Source organism: Numida meleagris, chromosome 8, assembly GCF_002078875.1.
Source record: "Numida meleagris isolate 19003 breed g44 Domestic line chromosome 8, NumMel1.0, whole genome shotgun sequence".
NCBI classification, from domain to species: Eukaryota; Metazoa; Chordata; class Aves; order Galliformes; family Numididae; genus Numida; species Numida meleagris.
The window spans coordinates 8729205-8753385 of record NC_034416.1 but is presented as its reverse complement, the minus strand read 5'-3'; the positions used below and the strand labels follow the sequence as shown (position 1 = coordinate 8753385).

The following is a 24181-nucleotide window of genomic DNA, read 5'->3' as shown; positions in this document are numbered from 1 at the left end:
GAAGCAGTTTTCCAAATCTCCCAAAAGTGAATCATAACATCACCAGGGAACAGAAATCAAAGTAGAGAAGAAATTGTTTTAGCACCAATCACAGTAATTAAGAAATCTCAAAATGATAATTGCTGCAGAAAACTTGGAAAGCTGCTCCCTCCTCCTCCCGCACTCCGTGTACCTGAGTTAGGCCTTCGGGGCTGTCATGGATTTGGCAGGGATAGAGTTGCTTGTAGAGGCTCATATGATGCTGTGTTTAGAATTTTTGATGAAAACAGTGATGGTAACACGCCGCTGTTTAGCTGCTGCTGAGCAGCGCTTGCACAGCGCTAAGGGCATTTCAGCTCCTCGTACTGCCCTGCCAGCAAGGGGCTGGGGGCACAGCCAGCACAGCTGACCCGAAGTGGCCAAAGGGACATTCCATTCCACATGGCATCGTGCTCAGCAGCAAGAGCTGGGGGGAGGGAGGAGTAAAGGGTTGGACGTTTGGAGCAATGGCATTTGTCTGACCAAGAAACCACTACATCTGAAGCCCTGCTTTCCTGGAGGCGGCTGACCACCACCTGCCTGCCACTGGGAAGTAGCAAATGGATTCCTTACGCTTTGCTTGCGCTGGGTTTCTGCGTTACTGAGTAGTTCCTGCTCCTCACCCTCTTGCTCCTCTTCCACCCCCTGGGGTATGGCTGCAGCAAGGCAGCGCAGGACAAAGCCCGCTGAAGTCAGCACAGCTCTGAATCACAACCTGACCCTGCAATGAGACCACGAGGGAGCAGGGAGCACACGGCCCCAGTTCTGCATCTCACTGACACCGGAAGAATCAAACCGAAAAGTGAAATACTGAGCAGACAAATGCACACGTTAACCAGAATGCTTCGGCAAGGCGACCAAGGTCCTGCTGTGTGCCTTGCACAGCCCAGTCTCCTCATCCACACAGGAGCACCCACAGCGATACAACTGACATCACAGGGAGACAGATCCTTGTTCTTCTTCAGCTTTGGCTACTGTGGTATGGCACATGAAAACAAGATGAGCATTGTCTACAAAATGAAAGGGCACATTTTCTATGTAGTGAAAAGTTGTACAAACCTGCCTGACGTGAATGCCACTGCCACAGGACTTTGGAATACGTAACTCATGCTATCTATTTCAGGAAGGATAATTTGTAAATGATTGTACCCAGGCACTCATGTGCTCTCAGAGCAATAAATTCAGAAATTAGAAGACTAGAGAATTTTAAGTTAGAATACGTTTTTAATCTTGTAGTATTCAAAAGGACGGTATAAATCACATGCAGAATAATATACAGAACCTAGGTTTGTCTGGATAAAATGACACCTATTTGTAAGGCACTGAACTCTCCCTTCCAGCAAGCTCGGATGCAGACGCGCTTCCCTCGCCCCGCGGCAGAAGGGCTGTGCCTGCTCCCCTCCCAGACCAGCCCAACAGGCCCAGCCTGACCCAGCCGGGAGGGAACCCCCGCCCCAGGAACACTGCAGCCCAGTGCCAGCCCCAGCCCAGCTCACTGGGACACAGCCCCAGGCTGCCACAGACCTCTGCCGTCCCCAAGGGTACATCTGAGGTTCTCCTTAATCCTCTCCTGGGTTGCCTACAGTGCTCAGAGGGGGGACATTCTGTAACAGGAGGAGGAAGGCGGGTGCTATGCTGGCAGGAGAGCCCACTGCTGCCATGGGTCCCAGTGTCCAGAACAGTCTGGGATTTGTAAGGACGTGACAGCAGTTCTGGGTCTACATTTACAAGGGTAACTTCAAAATGCAAACATCAGCTCTTTCACAGCGACGGCTGCCTGTCTTTACAATTTTAAAATTGGTCTTTGATAGATTTATCCAGTCATTGTGTGCAAAAAAAGAAAAAAGCAATCACTACACCAACTTTTATATCCAACAAGTTTCCCTTCAGCTTCAGACAAACTCGTGATTATGGTCAAAATTCCACAAACACTAAACCTTTTCTATGTAGCATACTGTCCCATTAATTACAAACAACACAGCCACCTGATCAGAACTTCAGAATTACATCTGGCAGCTGAAATAGGGAGGCCACATCTGGAGGCTGTTCCAAAGAATACAGGGAAATCCTACAGCTTGGCTAATACCACAGTAACATGGCACCATCTTCACAATGGGAGGCAAGAGCGCTGCAGAACTGAGCTGAGCCATGGAAACCTCACAGAGTTCCTCACGAGTGGACCATTGCAAAGGCTTTGGGGGTTTTACCCCTGCACTGAAAACAGACACCTCACACCAAGAGTATTTATGCTAAGCACTGTTCTCCGTTTAGTTCAGGCAGACGAGAGCAAATTTGCCTTCAATTACTCCAAATGAAACCTGCCATGGCTGAGAGTAGCACTTGGCTTCTACATCAACAATAAAGCAAGTTAGACCCAAAAAATGGAAAGAAAAGTGAATCCTGAACACTTTGTGACCACAAAAAAAACAATCACACACACTCTATGCACGTGCTACTTTCAGATTTTCCCTCCCTCTGGCTTATAGCAACGTACGTAAGCTGAACAGAGGATGCCAACTGTAAGACTGAATACTATGACAGTGTATCAGTAGCGATGAAGATGTTTACTGTCATCAGTCTACAAAAGCTCTGCAAAAGTGAATTAAATATTGCTCAAAGAAAACCCCTTGCCTTATCAGCATTAGGAAGATTAACCTCCAGCTCCAGGCTGGAGATTAATAGGCCATTAACTGAGATTTAAGTGTTAAAATACCTGCGGGAGGCACACGTTGCCACGCTATTTCATTTATGCAGCTATACAGGATCTGCTCAAAGGACAACAGCATCCACAAGAAGTGCTCTTCTGGTCACAACTCTTCACAAAACTTTGCCTGCCCGCACTTCTCCTCAGCTGCAGTTGGCGCCAGGCACGCAGCTGCCGCCTGCTCCCAGCTGGCTTCCTCACCACGCTTCTCTCCCTGAATAACTTCCTAATAACCTTTATTAGCCATCTTCTCCCTCCGCCACTACAACTGCTACCCACATAACACACGATGTGAGCTACACCTTCTTTTGTCTTTAAAGTCTAACCCAGCAAAACACTTCAGCAAGAAAATATTTTTCATCAGCACGACTTAATGGACTCAGCGACCATAACAGATGTTGAAAATTAAACACACTTTGCAGCGCAGACACAGCACCTGAGTCAACAATCAGATGTCCGTGCGCCCATCTCAGCAGATGAAGCCCGGGACTGCGGCGTTTGCTCTGATGAACGTTACCTTACGTGACGACAACCTGTACCACGCAGCCCAGCAGCACCGATCACCGTCAGCGCCCACATCCCGCTGAGCTGCCACCACCACGTCCCACCGCAGTGCTGTCAGCGCAGTGCTGTCAGCGCAGAGCTGCCCGCGCAGAGCTGCCCGCGCAGAGCTGCCCGGCTCCCAGCGGCCGCTCAGCCCGCAGGGGCGGCAGCCCCTCATGAACCGCGCCGCAGGTGGACGCGCGTGCGGCACCAAGAGGGCGGGCGCGGCCCAGAGCCTGCACCGGGCGTCCCGGCGGGGTACGGCTCTGCTGACGGAACGGGCAAAATGGGTACAGTAGAAAAAGTTACCTGGAAGTTTTTTTTTGTTTTGTTTTTTAAAAGAAGTAAACTGGAGTTGCCAAACAGGAACCAAATGCGAAATTGATGCAAACGAAAAAGAGAAATGTACAGGGAAGCGTACCCTACCACAGCACGCTACTTGCACGGCACGGCACGGCACGCTGCCCCGCCCGCTCCTCCCGCCCCATGAGCCCCCGGTGCTGCTCCCGCTGCGGGCCGGGCCGGCCCCGGGGCAACCCTCGGGCGCGTGTTTTGTAAGGGCGCTTTGAGGGAAAGGCCAAGCGTATCTGGAGGCTACGGACCGCGCAGACGCTTCTCTCCGCTCGGAAAAGTCGCACCTCCCAGCACCGCCGCGAAGGCAAAGGCCGCGGCCAAGGGGCGGCTCCGAGGCGCTCGGCCCCGCTCCGCGCAGGCGGCGGCCGCACAGCCGCTGGGGGCCACCCGAGCCCGCCCGGCGGCACCGGGGGCCGCGCGCCCGTACCTGCGGCGGGCAGCCGGCGCTGAGCTGCTGGTGGCCGTGCGAGCACTCTAGCGGCGAGGAGGCGCGGGACGAGCAGGACGCGTCGACCCGCCGGCAGCCGGGGCCGTAGGTCCGCACCCGGTCGAACGCCGCGCCGCCCTCCTGGCGCTGCGGGGCCGCCGGCTCGAAGCAGGGCGGCGGGCGCGGCGGTTCGGGGCAGGCCGGCGGCTCGCGGCACGGCGGCGGCTCCGGGCACGGCGGCGGCTCGCGGCAGGGCCGGCGGGGGGCGGGCAGCGTGCTGTAGTGCTGCTGGCGCCGGTAGTAGTGGTGCTGCTGTTGCTGCTGCTGCTGCTGGAGGTGCGGGGGCAGCGCGAGGGGCTGCAGCTGCTGCTGCCCCCCCAGCATCCCGGCCGCGCTCAGGGAGCAGCGGCTCGAGGCGCAGCGGGGCGACGAATGCGAGCGGGCGGCGGGGCAGGGCGGCGATTAGTACCTGCGGGAGGGCCGCGCCTAGGGCGGGCCGCACCTGCGGCCCGCGGCTGCCTCCCCCTCGCGGGGCGGGCGGCACGGCGGGCAGCGCGGGGCTGCTGCAGGGACAGCGCTGTGCTGAAGCCTCCTTCATAGGCAAACGTGCAGTAAAGTAAAGGAGGGGACTGCTTATTTTCACCAAGGCCGGTGTTATTAACCTTACAGGGGGACTAACACGATGCTCGTCCATAAAAGGTAAGGCTGGAAACTTACCCAAACTGTCACTCTGTAGAGAAAAGTATGAACTCAGGTTAGTTTCTCAATGCAGCACCTTTTGGTTTGGGCCTCTGTATTGCATTACCTGAGTCAGGCAAGCCCTAACCAAGAATGTAACTTTGTTCTGCGTGGTAACGTTGTAATAACATAATTATATAATATTGTGTAATAAATATAATCCTTAATAATAAACCTTAGGTTCTTAATTTTGTCAGTTTGTTTCCCTTACGTGCCTGCTGCACTTTCAGGTCATACAGTACAGTCACACAATGGCAGAAGACCCTTGACAATAGAGCACTACTGGCTGTATTACTCTATGTGGCACGGCAGTGACATCTGGAAAAATATTAATCAAAAAATAAAGTTTCCCTTAGCCCTCTATCATTAAACCCAAGGACATCCAGTTTATCTAGGAGAGTATTTAAAACCAAACACATTTGGAGTAAGTTCTATTCCACTGGTTTCAAAGGTGCTGTATGCCAGAGGAAATGACATACCCAGACATAAGAGAAATACACGTTTTCTCCTAAAACCTCGTTCTTGGTTCACCAGCTTGGAAAAGCTATTGATGGCTTCTGACATAACAATTAAAAAAATATCACGGAAAGCAATAACATATGGTTACAACAGCCTGGTCTCTGTTTTTATACAAACCATTAGAAATTGCTTTATGCTTCAGTAGGAAACCACAGAAACTACAGTAATACTCCTCAGGGAAAAACAAGAGCTGTAATGTATCACGTAGAAAACAATTAGTTAGCCAGCTCAGGAAACATTACCAGCTTGTAGTGTACTGCCCTGTTTAATAAAGAGTGCCTTGGAAATTTCTTACAAGGGTCAGCAGAAAGAAAGGCCTAAATCATCCTATTGTAATGGAAATAAAAAATAACTTCCGGAAAAGTTTGTGGATGTGGCAAGGATTATTGCAGTCATAAATCATAACAGTAATATATGCAGGGTGATCTGTACCAGTTAATGAGAGCCTCAAACAAAGTGCATGAATTTTAATCTGACAAAAGTTTTATATACGTCTAAAACCAAAAATGATGTTCCATTCTGTATCATGATGTTATCTGTTAAATGAGTTCCCACTCTGACAACTGTGGCTAGGGAGGAATAAAACCGTGTTTTGATAAAATAAGAGAGAAAAATACTTGCTTGGGAAGAGGCCTGCAGAAGTACACGTTGTACCACGTTGTCTACGCTTAATTTTTTTTTTTTTTGTAGGGGAACAGATGTCTAAACAACATGGAATCAGGAAACTGAAGGGCTTGAGGAAGAGAGGGTTAAGAAGCCAGCAAAATGGCAGGGAGCTGCACAGCCATAACTTGATGAGGCCAGAGATAAAAATCTGCTTTCAAGTGTAAGGGAAAGCTTTAGAGACTGAAGAGGAAGTTACAACCAGCTAGTAAGTAGAGGCTTTGGTTTTCTGATCTTCCCTTTGAAGTAAGAGCAGTAACGCACTGGAGGTTTGGTAGAAGCTGCCTGCCTGCAGACACTGATCCAGATACCCCAGTGTAACAATTCCCTCTTAAAACTTGACACTCACAAATTATTTTCAACTTAGGGTATTTTGTTAGCACAGTATAGAATCATAGAATCACCAAGGTTGGAAAAGACCTTCAAGATCATCTAGTCCAACCATCCACCTACCAGCAATATTTCTCCACTAAACCATGTCCCTTAGTACAACATCTACACGTTTCTTGAACACTTCAGGGATGGTGACTCAAGCACCTCCCTGGGCAGCCCATTCCAGTGTCTGAACACTCCTTCTGAGAAGAAATCTTTCCTAATATCCAACCTGAACCTCCCCGGCACAACTCAAGGCCACCCCTTCTAGTCCTACCACTAATTACATGGGAGGAGAGGCTGACCCCCACCTCATCACTACAACCTCCCTTCAGAGAGTTCTCAAGAGCTATAAGGTCTCCCCTGAGCCTCCTCTTTGCCAGACTAAACAATCCCCATTCCCTCAGCTGCTCCTCACAAGACCTGTGCTCCAGACCCCTCACCAGCTTCACTGCCCTTCTTTGGACACACTCAAGGGCCTTGATGTCTTGTAGTGACGGGCCTCAAACTCATGTTTTCTCATTAGTCCAATCTCACATATAAGGACTTGTTTGATACCCACCTTGAATTCAGGTAAACTTCTTGCACCCACAAATGCCTCTGGAAAGAACATTCAGCAGATTTTCTCTCTTGCATTAAGAACCTCCTGAATGTGACTCCTAGTTCCACAGCCTCCAGTTCTTCCATATAACTTCACTGCTTCAACCTTAAGCCCTCTCCTCCAGACTAGAAAAAAAAAGCAACAAAAACCTATTCAATCTTCTTCATCTAGATGTTATTCCATATCTTGGAAGATTAGTGCCCTTTCCATGACCTTCCATAGTATTCCTCCAAAAGTGGAAAAAATCATGGATTTAAACAATGGTGCCGTGATGTTTATTCTCTTGTTCTCTGCTACTTTCTTAATAGCTTCCAATGTTTCACTTGCTTTTTTTGACTGCCACTAAACAGTTATCTACCACAATCACAAAGTCTTGCACTAGAGCAGTAATAGGCAGTTTTTCAGGGTCCATCACTTTACATGTTCCATGTAAGCATTCATGTATATTAATCCACAATGACTGCATCCACTGTACTATTTTATTTAGAAATGCTGTATTTTAACAAGGGACCTTGCAATGCATAGATAGCAAGACCGGACCTGGAATGGTTCAAACACGATTTCAGAATTTTACTTCTCTTCATACATTATAGTGCTTCAGTGGTAAGAAAGTTCAGTGAGAAGGTTAAACAGAGCTTGGGCTATGTTTTAAAGACTGTCACTGTGCTGGCAGTAACTAATGATCAGACCGTAAAACTGACTGTTGCAAGACTGAGGGAAAGCTCATTAATATTTCTTGTAAATAAAAATCATGTGGCATCAATTAGAGCCTCAAGTTAATACATTTCAAAAAGAAATTAAATCATTTGAATATACAAACAAAAACAGACTTAAAATTGAATTTAATGATTAATATCTAGGATGATTTATCATCCAAAATTATCAGAAACATGAAAATATACCTCTTCTATTTCTGCTGTACCAGCAGGTGAAAAATAATCTCTGTACTATAGTATAAGTGTATGCAGAACAACAAAAAAAATTCAGTGCAGAATCACTTTGTTGTATGAAGACACTGTTTTTTTGTTATGGCTGTCAGTATTTTCAACAACTCAAAAGCTCAAGAGATTGTATTTCATTCCAGGAAGTGAAATAATGCAATACTGTACTTACCGTAAGCAGAAGTTATTCTTTTGTTCCAACCATTTTCCTGTTTAAATTGTTGAGGTTATTTAATAGTCAATTTGCTTTGTTTCAGATAATTAATACTATGCATGAGATTGGTGATCAAACCAAAGAAACACGCTGAGCAACATTTCTCCTATCCATTAAAGACCTTATTCAGCATGCTGAAGAGTGGCTGCCTCATTTTAATGAAACACTATCAGTCATCGTTTACCACAAATGACTGCAATACTAACTTAGGAATACAACAGGGTATGCTAAGTACAGAACTGTATCCTTCTTTAAGCCTTCATACACAATAACTAGCAAAAGATGACTGTAAGCATACGTCAGGATGCTGCAAAAGCCTTCTGATATCTATATTACACTACCACTTTTAATTTATAGTTCTGTGATGCTCTAAAGCAAACTGATAACGGAAAAGAGCCTGCAGTCATGTGGAATATAGTAAGCTAACAGTTGATCTGTGGAGCTGGATACATTAAAGGAAAGATATTACCTTCATTATGACCAAAGAGCAGGAAATGAGTTTAATTCCAAAACAATAATTTGCATTTCCCTCTCCTGGACAGACTGCCTAAGGAAGAGTCCTCATTAATAAAGGAGATAAAGGAGTTGAGATTGTGACATACTTTAGAATAAATGTTAGTACCCTGGATTCTAGGGAGAACAAGACTGGGTTCTGGGTGTTTATTAATCTTTGTTTTTACTTGGACCTGACTAAAAACATGTCATAAGAAAAGCTGGTCTGTCTTTAAAAAAATCTGAAATCATTAACCAAATAACAGAAGAACATTTGGAATTTGTCTAAGTTTGAAGTTTGTATAAAACTACTAAAAACAAGGGAATACCTTCTTATTATAAGATGTATTTTTAAAGACTGTTTTCCCACCCAGTAACCTATGAAAAAGAAATAATGGTTTAAGTTGCACTTTATTTCAGATGCATAATTACGTCCATGTTATTCAAATGCTACAAAATTTCTATGGCCAGGTATGAAGGATGATGGGAATTTAAAACTACAAGTGTAATTAATAGAAAGTTCTACGGACAATGCATGTTGTTGCAATACAGAGATTAGAATACTATCTAAATAGCTCAGGCAACCTGCTCACAGGAACTGGAAGAGGGACAGCTCCTCCTGCTTCATGCCACCATGGTCACACTGTTCTAGTATCGAAACAAGCTAACGGAAACGCATGTGATTTGTCTCCATGTTGTGACCTATACATCCTTTCCTTCACACCACATTGTTTGGCTAAATATATATTTTAAATTACGAGTTATAAGCATACATCCTTTTATTATGAAATTTTATTTTCTCTCCCTTGGAGCAACCTAACTTTGCTACATGCCTATATCATACCTGAAATTTTAACTATTTCTGTGAGTACTGAATTTATGCTCTTTTCTCTGTATGTAATATGGTTGCCTGGTTATAGATGTGTTTACCAAGCCTTTGGTTTTGCTTTTTAAAACATTATTATTTAAAAGCAAAGCATTCTGCAGAATTTCACTAAATAAAGATATTCAGTTCAAGCCCTTCAATTACGATTATCTATGAGAATCTTAAATTTCTAACCTGTCTCTTACTGGTCAGGCAAAAAACAAGAAACAAACTTGATGGAGTTTCTTTTTTTTCCACAGATCTATAGTTGCTTCTCTCAGATTTCAGAAGCAGAGCTCATGACAATCCTCCCACATCTGTTTCATCAGCTGATTAAAATGTAGATCTCCTACAAGGTAATACATTTTAGGATGATGGGCGTTACTCAAACCAACTCCTTAGTAAGGGAACAACTTTATGCAAGATCAGCAAGTTGGCAGCATAAACATGAAACAGTTCTATTAAGTAGGACTTGATATTTTGTTTTTGAGAGCTTTGATTTAATTGAAGGCTCCATGGCTTCTATAACCCATTCAAGCATAAATTTTTGTTACATTTAAAACCTCTTTGCTGTACAGACTCTTAACCTAGATAAGAAAGATTTCAAAGATTTCTTATAGGAACTTTCTATAGAGTGATGAATCTTTGGTTTTCTGATTGTATTGTGCTGTGTACTGGAATGCAATGAAGGGTGTTTTTTTAAAATTTAAAATTAATTTAAAATAAACATTGAAATTTTAATTTCATTCTTCAAAAAAAAAAACCCAAGATTATTTTGCCGGTAGAGACTGAATGTGCTATTACATTTAGATTTATAAGTACTTTTTAATTACATTTCAAACTGGAGAAGTAAAGAAAAAAATGTGAGTAAAACGTATACTTTCATTTCACAATTTGAAAGATTATATTTCTAAGCCACAACTGTTGGGGATTCTTGAGGAAGGCATTTTCATTTTGACCCAGTTCCACTAACTGTCTGTTCTCAGACTTGTTTCACTCATGCCAACTGGAAACAGCAGCTGGCCAATCTGTTTTGCCCCTCTACTCAAACCACAAAACAATAATTAATTGTGCTAAAGTAGAGATAAGCTTATGCCATGCTGCTAGTAGAAACAGTCAAAACAGTCACTCTCTGTCTCAAGCAAGTATTCTTTACCTAGTGTTAGAAATAGGTCTAGGGAAGCAAAAACAGTAATCCCGCAATTCTTTTTTACTTCAGTATCTCACCCTTAATTATGCACAGTGTGATTCAGAAAATGGAAGTTGAAAGTGAGTGATTAATGACTGGTGCATGAGAAAAATGAGCATTCCTGATGGAGAAAGAAGGAGTTCTACCATCTAGTTCTATCAGGTAGCAGACTCGTTTTCAATTCTAATTCTCTGAAAGGAGTACTAGCTTTAGAATCTGAAACATCACACTGAAATGCCGAACTTCTTTAGCTTTAGCATTTCAGGAATCATGTATGCACACAACTCACAACTCACCATTCAGGTAAGTATTGTAATTCTGACCCAGAAAATATTTTCTAATCTTAGTCTCTCGCTGTGATTACTCTTTTTACAAGTTCTGTAAATTTCCTTCTGGATCAGAAATTCAGAAGTATCATGCAAAATAATATTTTGATTCTACAGGTGCAACCTTTCCCATATGCCTTCTCTAGACATCCACATTCATTCAGGCTGTAAATGATGTTCTCAAACAACCTATTGTGATATGGAGGTTTATTCTTTTCCTGTGAATAAAGTGATACTTTGCACCTTCCTCCAAGGAGGTCTTTTCATACTTATCCCATATAAGATGACAGAATAAGAACAAAGTTCATTGAGCAGTGAGAGATTAAAGAATCTGAGCTTTCACTAACTGCCTCCTGGTTCCCACTTAAAGAAGCTTAACAATCATCCTGTCATTGCTGGGTGATGGTTACTTTGTGCAAGCAGCACTCTAAAGAGGTACCCTGCTGTGGGAACACTGATGATTTACATAGGTATGTAGGTTTACAAGTGCACAATAACAAAAATTCATGCTGTTACTTAAATCCACATTAGCTGTGGTTTTTATGGTTACATCAGATTCTACACTTTCCTCCCAAATATTTTCCCATTGCATTTAAGTATTTCTAGATTCTGTTTTCTATATTAATCTGTTCACATGTAGGTTATACTTCAGCTTTTCTGCTCTACTTTCTGTTGTTTGGCTCAAATGTAATTGTCCTTTTACAACTATTTTTAATTGTGCAGAGATGCCCTTACCTGAGAAGCTATTGAGTGCAATCAACTTGAGAAATTTCTAGTTCCTTTGCAAGGGAGATATTGGTCACCCATGCTTATATACATTACCTGAGAAACAAGATTTATTATTTTAAGATAAGCATATTGGGAAAGTTTTCTCAACTAAAAACAGAAAGATAAATAAATAAGATGTTTTAAGTATATTTGTCTGAGTGTGTGGCCTACGTCGTACCTGGCTTCATCGATTTATCAGCCATTAAAGGTACCAGTAAAATTCCAACCTCAATAAATCATAACCATTTTAATTATATCAGAAAAGATGTTTCCCCCATTCCCAGCATCCCAACCTCTCTGTCTGTAAGGAATATAATTCACAAAGTAGAATGAAAGCATATCACAGCAAAGAACATGGCTAAACTCAACTGAGTGTAGCAGAGAGAGATGAGACTGCAGGTAGTAAGAATGAGGTACACAAAATACTAATTCTGTGGTCAGTGCAATTTAAACTATCACCTCCAGAGTTCTTAACTTAATAGCTGCCTTATTATCTTAATTGCAAGTTGGCTGATAATGCAACTGATCAATTATAGGAGGTAATCATCATGAGCCTTTCACAAATGACCCATCAGTTATCCATCTATCCACCTATCACACCTTCTCAGAGACATGGCTAATCTGTGAGCACCCAGTCTGTAGTTTTATGAATCAAGAAGAGTACTGGAAAATCACCAACTATCAATAATAACTTTTTATAATGTCAAGAGCAGAAGAAATAGAATATTCTTTAGGCAGGAGTGACTAGTTTAAACCAGTTCTGCAGGAAGCTTCAAGAGCGCTGATGTGCAACTATAGAAAAGAACAGGAACCAAAACTTGATATAAGGCACGTAATGAATAATGGTATACAATCAGCTTCCATACACCCACAAGGCATCTAAATTTATAAAGTATACACACCATTGGATAAAATTTAAACGTATTTCCCATTACTGAAGTATAGTATCCAATCTGCTACAGCACAGGACCATATTGAGTCTGAGTAGACCATTCTGTTTGTTAGAAACTTACCAGAATGTGCTGGTATTTATATCTCATAAAAGCTGTTCTGTAAACACAGTACAAAGACCTCTGATATCACGGAATGCATAAACACATGCAGAGAATTTCATTCCAAGATTTCGGACAGGAGAGAGCTATGTCTGTCTAACGAGCTTAACTACCCTTCCCCTGGCTCAGTGAGTTAAACATTTTTCCACTTAGAAAAAGCATCCTGGCTTAGCAGATAGCAATTTCAGAGTTCCAAATGACAAATTCAGAATTTCCCTATGGCATATACTTTAAGGAAAAACATAGGATATGTTCCTAGAAACAACAGTTGATTTCTGTGTGTGGTTTTGTTTTTTTCCCCCTCCACTTATTAGATTTTTCAGGGACAGGATTTTGTGGAGGCCAAACTGGTCCCTGTTCCCATTACATTTCTGTGCAGACTTATGTATGGTTGCCGTTTTTCTCTATTTTGCCTTTTTATGAGTGTGACAATTCAAGCATCTAAAAGTGACATTTATAATTTAATTCATTTTTTAAAGATCCTTTGTTAGTCTTACAATAAAAGTTAAAGAGGACTACGAAGCACACTGTTTATCTTTGTTCTATACAACTGCAAAACCTGCTTTTCCAGGCCACACAAACCGAATAGGTAATAAACCAATAAACCCCACAGAAAAAAAAAAGTGTATCAGGGTCATAATTTCTGCCTTGACAGGAAAAGGAAAAATCTAAGTTAGCAACTGTTGAGGCAGAGGAGGAATGAGACACGCTTTTTTCTTTCTTGGCTCACAGACAAGAGGTGGAAGGGATCTTGAGAAGTCATTTCCCTTGTGTCAAAGCAGGATCAGCTATACCTAAAAGCTTCTTAAGGTTTGTCAGTCTCTTTCTAGTAACAACATTACCTCTGTAGAAAACTGATTCCAGTGCTGAACAGTTTTCATCAGAGTTTTCTTCAATTTTATCTTAAGTTTTCCTTGCTGCCACTTAATTTATAGAAACACTTTTGGTGGATAGAGAAAAGTGCTTATTCCTTTTCCTTCTACAGGTTTAAAAATGTAAGACTATTAATAGAGTTACTCCTCTCAAAGAAGTATCCACTTAAAAAAGAAATCAAAACAAAACAGAGACCACCTAGAAAAACCTGAAAGAGCACCAAAAAGAGAATACAGTAAACTTGGTAAGTGATCACTCTGTGCAAACCAGACACACTTGTTTAGAATTAGTCAGGAGTTGCAAAACCCAAGAGAATCCAGAAATCTCTATTCTTAGCCAGGAAGCTGTTTGGGTTTGCTGAAGAGGGTACGAATCACTCTCATGACAGACAGCACATTACAGAGCTGACTGCACTGGGAGAGGTCACCTGCTTACCTTCCTTCCAGGAAGTCTACAAGGGACTGCTAAACCAGGAACTAGAGTCTGTCGTTATTTAAATAATACAAAACAAAAAACCACACCACAAAACAGCCAGAGCCCTCATCACGAAATTAAAGCAGAGGGCTTTATTCCAGCTAGCTGTCTTCAGAAAGCAACAGGGGATGATATTTAATTTCAGATTTAAGTATCAAAAATGTATATACCAAATAAAGGTCAGCACGGTGCCAGAATTCCTGAAGACAATAAAATACAAAGTTGAGAAACTTCAACATTTTTTTTTCCTCTGAAAAAATATCTGCATTGTACTTATCTCACTGAAATAAATTCTGTATTATGATTTATGAAAGTTACCTAGTTTGAGGATACAGTATGATCAAAATTTGATTGATGAATCATGAATTTGAAAAGGGTCTGTCGCTAATGACTGGGCTAAAGACTGAGCAAAATACAGCTCAAAAGGAAAGCATCTGAGCTGACAAGAAATTACCTTAAAGGAATTCATATAGAAAACAGAAAAAATAGAAAATAAAACAATTTGACATGTAAGAGAACTTGCTAATAAAATATTTGTATGTAATTTTATAATTCACACGTTTATAGTTCTGATAATGCTGGAAAAATAGAAGGGATCATGCTGTGTAATTTGCATCGTTGACTAGAGCAGAACTAAGGATTTCTTACTGTCTTAGCACAGAGTATTGGTAAAGATAAGTGACTAGGTGATTTTACAGTCTCTCAGATTCAAGCAGTTTTGATTTGTAACCTTGGAATTGTTTTTGAATGGATGTTAATACACGTGAATCTTGTGCAAGCATTTAACAGCGAGAATTATGGTTATACAGCAGGAAGAAGGTGCTTTGTAGGGTGGAGTTAAACTTCAAAGACAGTGAAATAAAGAACAGTCATCACTACACCTAACAGCTGTCCTTCTATTGTAATTAAGTAGAACATTCATTTCCAAGTGTTATGACATTTAATCAGCTGTATAAAAATAATAATAGTAATAAGAATGATAAGCATCATCACCAAAGTTGTTATGAGAGCAAACTGAGATCCAACATTTCTAAAAGTTGTTACAAGCAAAGTGTTTCACACCATAAGTACTGTCCAAAATATTTTCTTGGAACGTATCCAGATAAACTTCTTTCTTCAAAGGGAAAATTTGCAACAAATTCCACAGGTATTACTCATTAAACAAAACAACTCTACTCTGTCATTGTATTGCATCTGTGTATCCACGTAAAGATGTGAATTGTTTTTTTTCATTTTAGACTGAATGCGTTCATGACAAATTGGCATTTTTCACCATATTACAGGAGGCAGACTACATCAAGTGGCATTCACCACAAAGCACAGCGTTGTAGCTGCACACCCAGAATAAGAATGATGATTCTGTATTCTTTAAATGTTTTCCTGGATTAGATGCACACTTCCTTTCTTCTGCAGTAATTCTAAAATAAACTTTCTTCTAATAAATAGGTGTTTTAAACCTTATACCCCAGACTGAGTAAAACACTAAAACTATAAAAAGATGTCAGGAATGTGAAGTAATACATTAGATCAGTTTTGCCATAATCCATGTTCCAGAAAAGAAAAAAAAAAAAAAATGATGCTAGTCCTGAAATATCTGGGGTGGAAAAGAAGAGATGACCCTGCTGACCTCACAGTTCCTACTGCAGGTTTCATATCTGCTTTTAAGTGGCTTTTTATGGTCAATCAAGCACTGGCACCATACTGGAACCTTTCAAGCTTTTCTTGAGCTGCATAGCTTATAGAAAAGGGTCAGCATAGTCCACTAGTGCTACACTAAAACTATAGCCACAAGTGAGAAGGGCTGTTTTGGTTATGACAATGCTGACAGGATGATACATTCTCATCCTTGTGCATTTTCAGTTCCCTGCAGCATGTTTCAGCTAAGTATTTGAAATGGATTTCTTTTGTTGCAAAGTTTTGTGTATTTGTTTTTCAGTGAGCCACTGTGAACGAGCTCAAAACCCATCAAGTGATACCCTTGTTACTGCTTAGGAAATCCTTCTTTGACTATTCTTGCAAAAACATCTGTTGTGTTCCAGCCAAATTTCACAAGTGAATAAAAATAGTAATAGAGGGGAATCGTTAGAAGAAACCATCATACATCTTCTGTTTTTGAATACAAGAGATGTAACAGAAGCTCATGTCTTAATTTCAAGAACCACTTTGCAGTAGAGAAAATTCATTCTTGGAATAAAAAAAAACCAAAAACGTTGTCACAAAGAGCTGCAAGTATCACTGAACGTGGCCCACATAACCAACCAACAGCGCTCCTGCATATTCTACATACTCGTCCATCACTCCCTGTGATATACTTGAATCACCAACCAGATCTGCAGCTGGCAATTATCAGCTCCACCCTAATAGTTCCTATTCCTCACCTTTCTCAAAAAACAACAACAACATTTTTCAATTATTTTACAGAACAACTGATTAATCCCCCTTTCATACATTCCTGCCAGATAGCGACAGTAAGGAATTTTCCACTGAGCTGGGTCTTATCTTCAGAGTACTAATTTGGCAAAGCAGTTATCTATAACCCCTTCCTAACAATCTCTAATTAATTTTTTCTTGTATTATTATGTTCATAACAACCAAATGATAGTCCTGACAGCATGAGCGTTTTCACTGGATGTTATACACTCTTTCCCACACTTTGCAGTGACATTGTATTTGTTATTTAGAACAAACCCAGTCTGTTCCTGGAACTGTGCCTATAGAAACTACTGTAGTAATGTGTTTATATGATATATAATTACAGGCATGCTGTAACCTGTCCATAGCCACAGCAGAACAAGTTACATTATCAAAAACATAAACCCATCCTTAGATTAACTATTCAATCTGATATATTCTTTCTTCAATAGCTAATGTTAAATAAATTAAACGAACACAGGTTACATTTTTGGGCTTCAATAGAAAAGATAGCAACTATGCAATATTCCAGGCATATTCAAAACTACTGAACACTCCATAATGCAATACAGGTTTCAAGCCACTCTGTCTGAAAATAAGGTCATTTAATATCAGGCATTTATATTTGAAAATACTTGCCAAAATGCAAAGAAGTTAGAGGAAGAAAGATGTTACTCAGCTACCAAGTCATGGTATTAAAAAAGATGAGCCTAAGTACTTAAAAATAAATTCTAAAATTTGGTTACAATCCTAGCAAGCAACAGATTATTACTATAGACTTTAATATACGGGGGTTTTCTACAGGTTTTTCATCTATAATAGGTTTTAATCTCAAGATAATCAGGAAGATATTTTTACAGAAATAACATTTTCTTTAAACAGAGAAGTGGAATCTGTGAAAGTTTAATTATCAAAGGAATGTACTTCGATGTACTTCACAGACTTTAGTATCATTCCTTACTCAGTATGTTATGTTTTCTATTTTCTTGAAAAAAGTTGTAAAAAAGTGGCTCTAATTTTCTCTTTATTTCCCCCTCACACTTTTATTCCAAAAAAACAAGATATCAAGAAGTCATTTTAAATCACAGTAATAGTTACAAATACTTTTTATTCCACATATCAAATATCTCTTAAGTGATGCCTAGGACAGTTCTGTACAACTTTTCTTCAATAGTATCTAGTGAACTTTTTTAATATGTTACTGTAACCTGTTGCTGTGCATACACCATAACAATACAGTTAAAATGCAGCTCCAACAGTATTGTTTTGTATTGCATTTACACTCACAAATGAATTAAACCAGAATGCAAAGAGTTAGTGCCACTGAATCCAGAGGGAGAAGAATGAGTGGAGAGGGACAAGCAGTATAGGATCTGGTATCGCAGTTTGTCACTTTATCTAGAAGAAATGTACTTTGCAATTATGAAATGGAATGAAGTGGCTGAAATAACACAAGAACAGCTGGTCTCATTAAAATGAGTTACAGATAGCATAAATCTTGCAATAGCAATCTTACAAGATTTGGTAGAAAAACTCTATCGTCTGCCTAATCATTCACCATGGATGCATTCCTGCAGATGTGGGGAAAACAACTTTTGCTCTCTCATATCTAATTTCCAATTTGTTACTCCAGTAATATTTGCTGTGTATGAAATGTGTTGGTTTTTATTCTTTAATTTAGACTTGCTCCACAATTATAATCAAATGCAAGAAATAATTATGCTGTATTTTCATATTGAGTTTCTGGGACATGTAATATTATTACATTATGATACCTTTTAAAGATTATACAATACGTTAATGCAAGCCATGATCTTGCACTGAATCTGATCAAGTGGAAGAAGTAAAGAAATACACTGCAATACCACCTTACTGAGGTAACCACCGATATGAGGTATCACAAGACATGTTTAAAATTTGTTCTTCCATGGAGAAATTCCAAAGAACGGCACAGTAGTACCTCAACTCAGTGGTCTCACAGCTCGTCTCTTCCTTCAAATTCTATGTAGGTTGCTATAAAACACAAAGCTGCATAGTGTTTTAGTCATGAAAATAGCTGCATCTTTTTATTCATTTCTAAAAGCACAATTGCATGATGTTCTTTTAAAAGTGTATTGCATCTTTATATGATTGACATTGGAATCAATATAGGAAGTATAATGCATATAATTTCCCCAGAAAAATGTAACTTAATTACAAATATATCTGATTATCACAATAACATTCATTTCTGTTCATGAATATGGATAATACTGTATATTTAATAAACCTAGGTTTATTCTGATATAGAAATATATAAAATATTATAAGCCATATATAAATATAAGCCATTTCTACTAACAGAAATCTATTTGAGAATGCCAGCTGCTAAGTACAGTAGATCTATCATAAGTAATGGTAAGACAGTGTAGATTCTTAGCTGATAGGAAAAAGCATCTATATGGGAACATCCTTTTTTTCTCTGAAGTTCTGTTACAAATTTAAGGTTACTTGAGGTGCTCCTCATCACAAAGCACAGAATTCCATTTCAAGAAACCCTAATAATAAAGCTATCATTTCTTATAAAACATGCTGTAGGCAAAACTAATCCTAGCTCGTCAAAGTGGCTTGAATTGGATAACTTTTGATGTTCGTTTCTCTATGATGTATAAATATAAATGTATGCATATGTAAATATGAACTCATAAAATAGATCACGCAAATCATTTTCTGAAATATTTTTTCTCTCCGCTACTTTCTTCAGCAGCATGATCTTCTCACAACTGTTTCCAGAGTATTTTTAGATCTGAGGGGCACATTCCAAACTCAGTTTTTTGGCCGTAAATACTGAGTGACTGCCCTGAAGTTACTGAAATTCCTCCAGTCAGAAATAAGCAAAAAAATTTGTCCTTTCTCCATGACAGGAGCAACTGAATTTTATCAATCAAGCAAGACAGGGCATTCTTTTTACTATATTTTATACCATGAATAGAAATGCCATGTTCAAAGTATTTAGCAATAAAGTACATATTTATTTCTTTGTTCCTATAGTGCATGCAACACATCTTGCATTCCTGCATGCAAGTTAACTCAGCGGTGCTAAAGGTAGCCTGACTCTGCAACTCTGCCCTTTGAGTAACGCTGCTGATGTGCGCAGAGAGTTCACATGAAAAGGGACAGCAAGTGTAGGCCATTCTATAAAGGCATATTTAAATAGAAGGTCATTCAAGATAATTTGACTTATGAACAAGACTTCATTTGAGTCAACCAATTTTATAATTACCTGTTACTCGTAAAGTGAATTTCTGGATGCTATTTTCTTTGATATCTTTATGACTCATAGTTCAGTTGAGCAAAGCAAACTGCAGTTTGCTAATGCAAGTGTGTACAAATTTGAAACTGGTTAGGTTGGGTGTGTCTGTCTATAGAAACATACATTTTTTCATAGTTTTCAATAAATGTTACTGATGAAAAATTATTTGGCTACTTCTTAGTTGAATTTAAGTGTTTAATAGTTTGAATACCATTCTTTAAAGTTAATTCAACTGGGTAATAATCGAAGTTCAGGGCAGAAAAACGGCATCCATTCTGGAAGAAAACAGTAACTGTAAGAAGTTGTCTATCTTGATCAGGTTGCATAGGTTATATAACCAGTTGGCATCAATTTACAACATCTAATGCACATGCAGGCCCACTTCCTTCACATATCCTATGGAAAGCAGAGGGCAACCGGTTTTCATTTGAAAGAACTAAGAAGTTATTCCTTTAGTTTTGCTTCAGGCTGTAGCTCATAGTTTCAAGAGCTTGGAGCAAATTTACTCCCTGTTTACCACTTTGCAAAGAGATGAAGGAAGCACAGCCTACAGCTCATTTCTATTGCTATGCAGAATGTTTTCTGCATGACTTGCAGTGATTCACAATCAACATTATGCAGAAATTGCAGTAAAAGTTAGACAAACTCACAAAACACAGAAAAGAGCAGCATGTAGGCACCTACAGCTCTACTCCCTCCCTTTCTGTGTTGTGGAGGTTTGGCTGTGGCACTGGAAGACTTGACAGGGCACTCAAACTGAGAATGGACATCTCTAGAGCATAGATAACCTACATAATGCAAGAGAGCCTGTAAACTGCTTTGGTTATGCTAACAGCCCAACAAATTAGCAATCTCCAGAAGCAGACAAAAATGTTATTAGTTTATCTAAACCTATGAGATACAAATTGTGATCTTCTAGCTGAAAATCTAGTCTTTAAGTTCTTCGCATCCTTCCCTTTAAGCTAGTGCTACTGTTGACTATTACTAACTCAGAGCTGCAATTACAACTGTAGTCATCATTATAAAAAGCAAAAATCAAGAGCTATTGTATCTTATCAATAGACTGGAACTTTCAGGTAAAAAAAAAATCTATGAATGTTGTTCAAATTTGAACATAAGTAGCTACCTCCAAGCATATTTAATGGTACTATTTTAAGTCTTGATATATCAAATCATACAGTTGCAATATGTTGTATAAGAAAAATATGACTTGCAGACCAACATTTCAGTTTACTAATTCACCACTTTTCAATTTTGCATATCATTTGTACATTTATAAATACGTTGAAAAATAACTGTATCATTCATTTTCTCAAAATAAGTGTTTTTTCATCTACCAATGTAGAAGTTTCAGATGAACTGAGTAATTAATATAATATCTAACACTGTGAGTATTTTAATAAACACAAAGCAAGATATTGGACTGAGTATGATTCCAACTGTGAGTGATTTATAGTGATAAAAATACACAGATGCCATCTGTACCAACAGAAGAACACTCGTCACAAATTTGTTTTCTGGTAACACTTCCCTTTCATTTATACTGAAAAAATGAGTGCTGGTTGTTTTTTTTTGTTTGTTTGTTTTCTGTTTTTTTTTTTTTTGTTTTTTTTTTTTACATGACCCTGACAGTAAAATATGGCTACTTTTAAAATGAGTAACCTAACCATAGGAGAAATACACAGAAAGCTAAATTAAAATACTCATTTGACTTGCCCAGGGCCTCCATAATATATCCTTGAATGCTCACCAAATATTAAGTTTGCTAGACTAGCTTTGCTAGCTTAGTAGCTGTGTCCATACTAAGACTTTTTTTGTTGGGTGTAACACCCCTCAACACTCCCAGAGAAAGCTGAAACAAACAAACAAAAAAGTACCTCAACAGAAATGGCAAAAGCTTTAAGTTCAGAACCCAGCCTAAGTCATTAGTCTGACATCATCAGCTTGCCAGCATCTCTGCATTAAGCAAGAGGGCCATGGGGTATGCACAAGGCAAAGTAGGGCAGGTAGTGAGAGCACTGATAAATATCAGTCAACTTCAAATACTAACAAGAAGATCAAAAGAAAAATGGAATTTAAATAAAATCTGCACATGGAGAATGTCATTAGCAGCAGTTGCAGAAAGAAAGATATGACAGCCAAAGTGTGGTTCATTTACAACCATGCACCAGATATGGAGAGTTTTGAGAATGAGAATTACCATCACCTATATTAGAGTAATAAACTGATGGCAAGTGCAACATGCTGCATAGGTTCTAGTTTGGTCCCTCTGTTGAGTATGTACAGCCACAGCTATGCTATCTTTACCTTGCTTTCTCAGTTCTATGTTTGACACTGAAATTCACTGCATGTGGAGAGAAAAACAGATCACATACTCCTGCAGCCTCTTACTGAATTTTTATTAATATGCCTATTCAACCTCGGGTTCTAAAATATGACAAGAATGTAAATAAAAAGTAAATCTGAAAAACTGTGATCTTTATTCTACAACTGTGCTTCACACCTCCGCTTGGTTCAGTTTTCTAGCCCTTCAGAATTTCCTTTGTATCAAAAAGCTGATAGATTTAGCTCCTGAGAACTTCAAGCTAGTTTTCCTGTTGAAATTTAGGAAAACAGAACAGCTGTCATTCAATCACACTTCAGCAAGTGCCAATCCTGTTCACTTTCAAATGTTTATTCCCCAAGAATCAGTACTTCATTGGCATGTCCTACTGACATGTCATAAGAAATATTCAGATCAGTCAGACGTGGAACAAACACATTATAGAGCCTATGGTTCCAGAGTTCCTACTCATCTGATGTTTGGTATATTTTTAATATATCTTCATTGTCTTAAATTGTGCAGATTTTTTAGTCCAGAAGGTCACTGTTACATTAAGAATTTGCCTTCATGGAGTAAGACTTAATAATAATTCTACCTGGAACAATTCACCATACATAGTTGTCATGGTTTTATGATTTTTGGTTATCGGTATTCCACATCATAACACCATGTAGTGTACTGGGAGTTGAAGAGTTAATGCTTTGGTTCTGTGGATCGTGGATAGTGCTAGGTACCTGGTCCTCAGAAGAGAAGAAGAACTACATTTCCCAGAGGACCCTGCTGCTCTGTTACCGTTTTCCGTTCAGAGGGAAAGATAAAAAGTGTTCGCGTATCACGAGACGTCCCCTTCTTCACTTCCCATCTCTGGTCCCAGCAGCATCTTGCTCCCCAGCCGTCTCACCATCAGCATTAGAGTAAGGCCTACCTTAATTTTGGACACTCTCTCTCATTTTATTGGATTTATTAGCTTAAATTGTAATTATATTGCATTATGTTGTGTTATTTTGCATTCCGATATCTTATTTGGTAAATTAGTTTGTTTCTCCTCAGACCGCTGCCACTGTTTTGTTTTTATGCCCATCTCCCTACCCTTTTTCCCTTTTCCCTTTCCTAGGGTGTGGGTCCATGGGTCCCCCAATAGTCCCCAATAGTCACAGAACCAGGCCGAACCAGGCCATAAACCGTTGACAATAGTCAACAGTAAAGGGTAAGCAGCAACTGATGCTACAAGCTGAATCAGTGAAGCTACTTATTTCATGCAGATTTTATGATTCTAGGGTCCAAACAGGACTATACTAGTATGCTACACTCAAATCCAAGATCTTTTTTTTCCTCCTTAAGCAAATTGTGACACTAAGATTTCACTTGCCAGATAGCGAGGAAGCATTCATTCCTGAGTTCCCTTTAGCATTATTGTGAAGGCCCTCAACTAAATCTTCTAAAATGAAGTACACTGAATGCAACAAAAAATCCAATTTATCAAGGAATAGGGAAAGACATAGCTAAAACTCAGGAGAGTTATTTCTTTTCCTGAAAGAAATGAAATAGCAGTTCAATTCCATAGAAATATCACAGAAATGAAAAATGAATTTACTGTCCTACATAGAAGACAAAAACCAGCAGTTTAGTTCCCATCGTTTATGGCATGCTACTCATTCTAGTGGGAGTGGACTTTGAATTCTAAATTTGATGCGTCTATGTTTACTATTGGATTTTCCACACTAGTGAAATGCCACTTAGGCGTGAGGAAGAATTGTAGAAGTACCTGATCTGAAATGTTTTTTATAAAGACATTTTCTGGTTGCAAATAAAGGTGTATCTGTATAAGGTTTACAAAGGTGTATCTGTAAAAGGCAGTTACATGACCTATATCAAGGATATGATAAGTACAATCCTTAACTAGATAAATGCACTTGAAAATTCCAGGAAACACTGCAAAATGCATTCCTCAAAATATTTTTCTCTTGCAAAAGGTGATGGTAGTTCACTTCAGGAAGCTCCACTCATCAATACCAGCAGCT

At 39.7% G+C, this 24181-nt stretch overlaps 1 protein-coding gene and 1 long non-coding RNA gene across 10 annotated transcripts in view; one reads left to right on the top strand and one right to left on the bottom strand.

The window, feature by feature from the left end:
* LOC110403045 (rab proteins geranylgeranyltransferase component A 1-like) overlaps positions 1-24181 on the bottom strand; it is a 117150-nt gene that overhangs the window by 12657 nt on the left and 80312 nt on the right. The window contains exon 16 of one of the 6 annotated variants that reach the window (XM_021405805.1): positions 6901-7064. The exons of 1 other annotated variant lie outside the window; for it this stretch is intronic. In XM_021405805.1, the coding sequence (XP_021261480.1) occupies positions 6952-7064 (113 nt within the window). In that variant the 3' untranslated portion in view covers positions 6901-6951. Of the gene's footprint in view, positions 1-4046; positions 4498-6900; positions 7065-24181 lie in introns of those variants that run through there. 4 more of the 6 variants (XM_021405812.1, XM_021405813.1, XM_021405810.1 and 1 more) reach the window with 4 other exon arrangements.
* On the top strand, positions 4596-23146 carry LOC110403049. 4 transcript variants are annotated; one of them, XR_002441469.1, is made up of 5 exons: positions 4596-4745; positions 5994-6174; positions 8138-8316; positions 9712-9807; positions 13772-23146. It is a non-coding gene; the product is annotated as an uncharacterized LOC110403049 (long non-coding RNA). The 4 variants fall into 4 exon arrangements; XR_002441470.1 differs by having other exon boundaries at positions 4596-6174; positions 13772-13903; positions 16070-23146; XR_002441468.1 differs by having other exon boundaries at positions 4596-6174; positions 13772-13903; positions 15372-23146.